Here is a 1,335-nt window from a genome sequence, read left to right on the forward strand (position 1 = left end):
GGCTTGAGCCCCGAAACGGCTCAGGCTGACCCTGAGTCTTTCCTGTAGCACTCCTGTATCAGGGTTGCTGGAGGCTCTACTTCAGAAGAACCGATCCTGTGCCCCCTCGTGGTGGTGTCCTGAACTGTGCTTGTGCTTCTTGTGCCAGGGTGGGGAGGGGTGGGGGGAGGAGCCGTCAGAGGGAGCATCATGGCTTCAGGAGAGGGGTGTCAGCCAAGCTGCTGAGTCAGGGGACAAGGAGGGACAAAAGCACAGGGGAAGAGGACCCCATTCTCAGTCCTGGCTCTGAAGCCCTGCCCGGACATCCTGCTGGGAGCTCCTGAACCCCCCAGCCTTGTTCTAGGACCAGGAAGGACCTGGGGCAAACAAATCCTCAAGTGTGAAGGCTGAGGGGCATGAGTGGCCCCCCAACTCTCAGGCAGGCCCTCCCTGAGGTGGGACTGGGGCAAGGTGGACTTCTCCCCACCCTAATAGAAACAGAAAACTGTTCCCCTCTGATCCTGCACCAAGAAACCAATCCTGAATTTCAAAGGCCCTCTCTCTCTCAAAGAGCAGTCCAGTACCCCCTACCACCTAAGGGAGCCCCGTGCCCACCGGTCGGCACAGAGTGGACTGACCTTGCCCAGGTCAGTAGTCCCAGGGCCGAGAAGCAGACCTTGCCCTCATCTTCAACCTCTTTCCCAGTCAGACCTGTCCTGGTTCCCAACCTGCTCCTTCCAGGGTCCTGTGATTAGGGGAGGCAGAAGGAATGGCTCAGGGGAGAGGGAGAGTAAAGGGGAGAAGGACAGAGGAGATACCATAACCTGGGAAGAATGGGACTAGGCAAGGTGGCTGGGGGGGGGGGGGGGGGGGAGAGGAGAGAGAGGGGAGGGAGCAGGAGATAAAGGGAGGGAGAGAGGAAAAGAGGCTGCCCCACAAGGCGTACTGGCTCTGGAAATGGGCTGTCCTCTACAAGGGACCTGGACCTCTTTCCTCGTCCACCTCAGAAACTTCTCCAGGAAGCCATACTGACACTTGGCCCTTCCCCTGCCAGCCCAGAGGAATATGTGTGGAGGGGGCATCTGGAGCAAAGAGTTCATTTTTGTAAATACATTAGAAAAAAGTTTCTCAAGGAGGCTCTTCCTGGCAGGATGAAGTTTCTCTGGGGCTTGGGGGTGGTAAGGCCAGCCCAGGGTCCCACATGCGTGTCCTAGATGACATTTTCAAACAGCTGCATGGAGCTCATGATGTTCTCGTCCTGGGTGAAGAGAGGAGGACAGAGGTTTTGGTCAGGGGTGGGGCACACATGGCAGGGCCACTCCCCCAGGGGCTACCTAGCTTCCTGCAGGGGTGGAG

General features: G+C 58.0%; 1 protein-coding gene across 2 annotated transcripts in view; it reads right to left on the reverse strand.

Moving 5' to 3' along the window:
- Nucleotides 1–1,189: 1,189 nt before the first annotated feature.
- KCNIP3 (Kv channel interacting protein 3, calsenilin) overlaps nucleotides 1,190–1,335 on the reverse strand; it is a 172,437-nt gene continuing 172,291 nt past the window's right edge. For both annotated transcript variants that reach the window (XM_006903219.1, XM_006903220.1), the window contains one exon: nucleotides 1,190–1,237. In XM_006903219.1, coding sequence (XP_006903281.1) covers nucleotides 1,190–1,237 — 48 coding nt within the window. The remainder of the gene's footprint in view (nucleotides 1,238–1,335) is intronic.

Source organism: Elephantulus edwardii, unplaced genomic scaffold (genome assembly GCF_000299155.1).
Source record: "Elephantulus edwardii isolate Elephantulus edwardi_28Jun2011 unplaced genomic scaffold, EleEdw1.0 scaffold00541, whole genome shotgun sequence".
Lineage (NCBI taxonomy): Eukaryota > Metazoa > Chordata > Mammalia > Macroscelidea > Macroscelididae > Elephantulus > Elephantulus edwardii.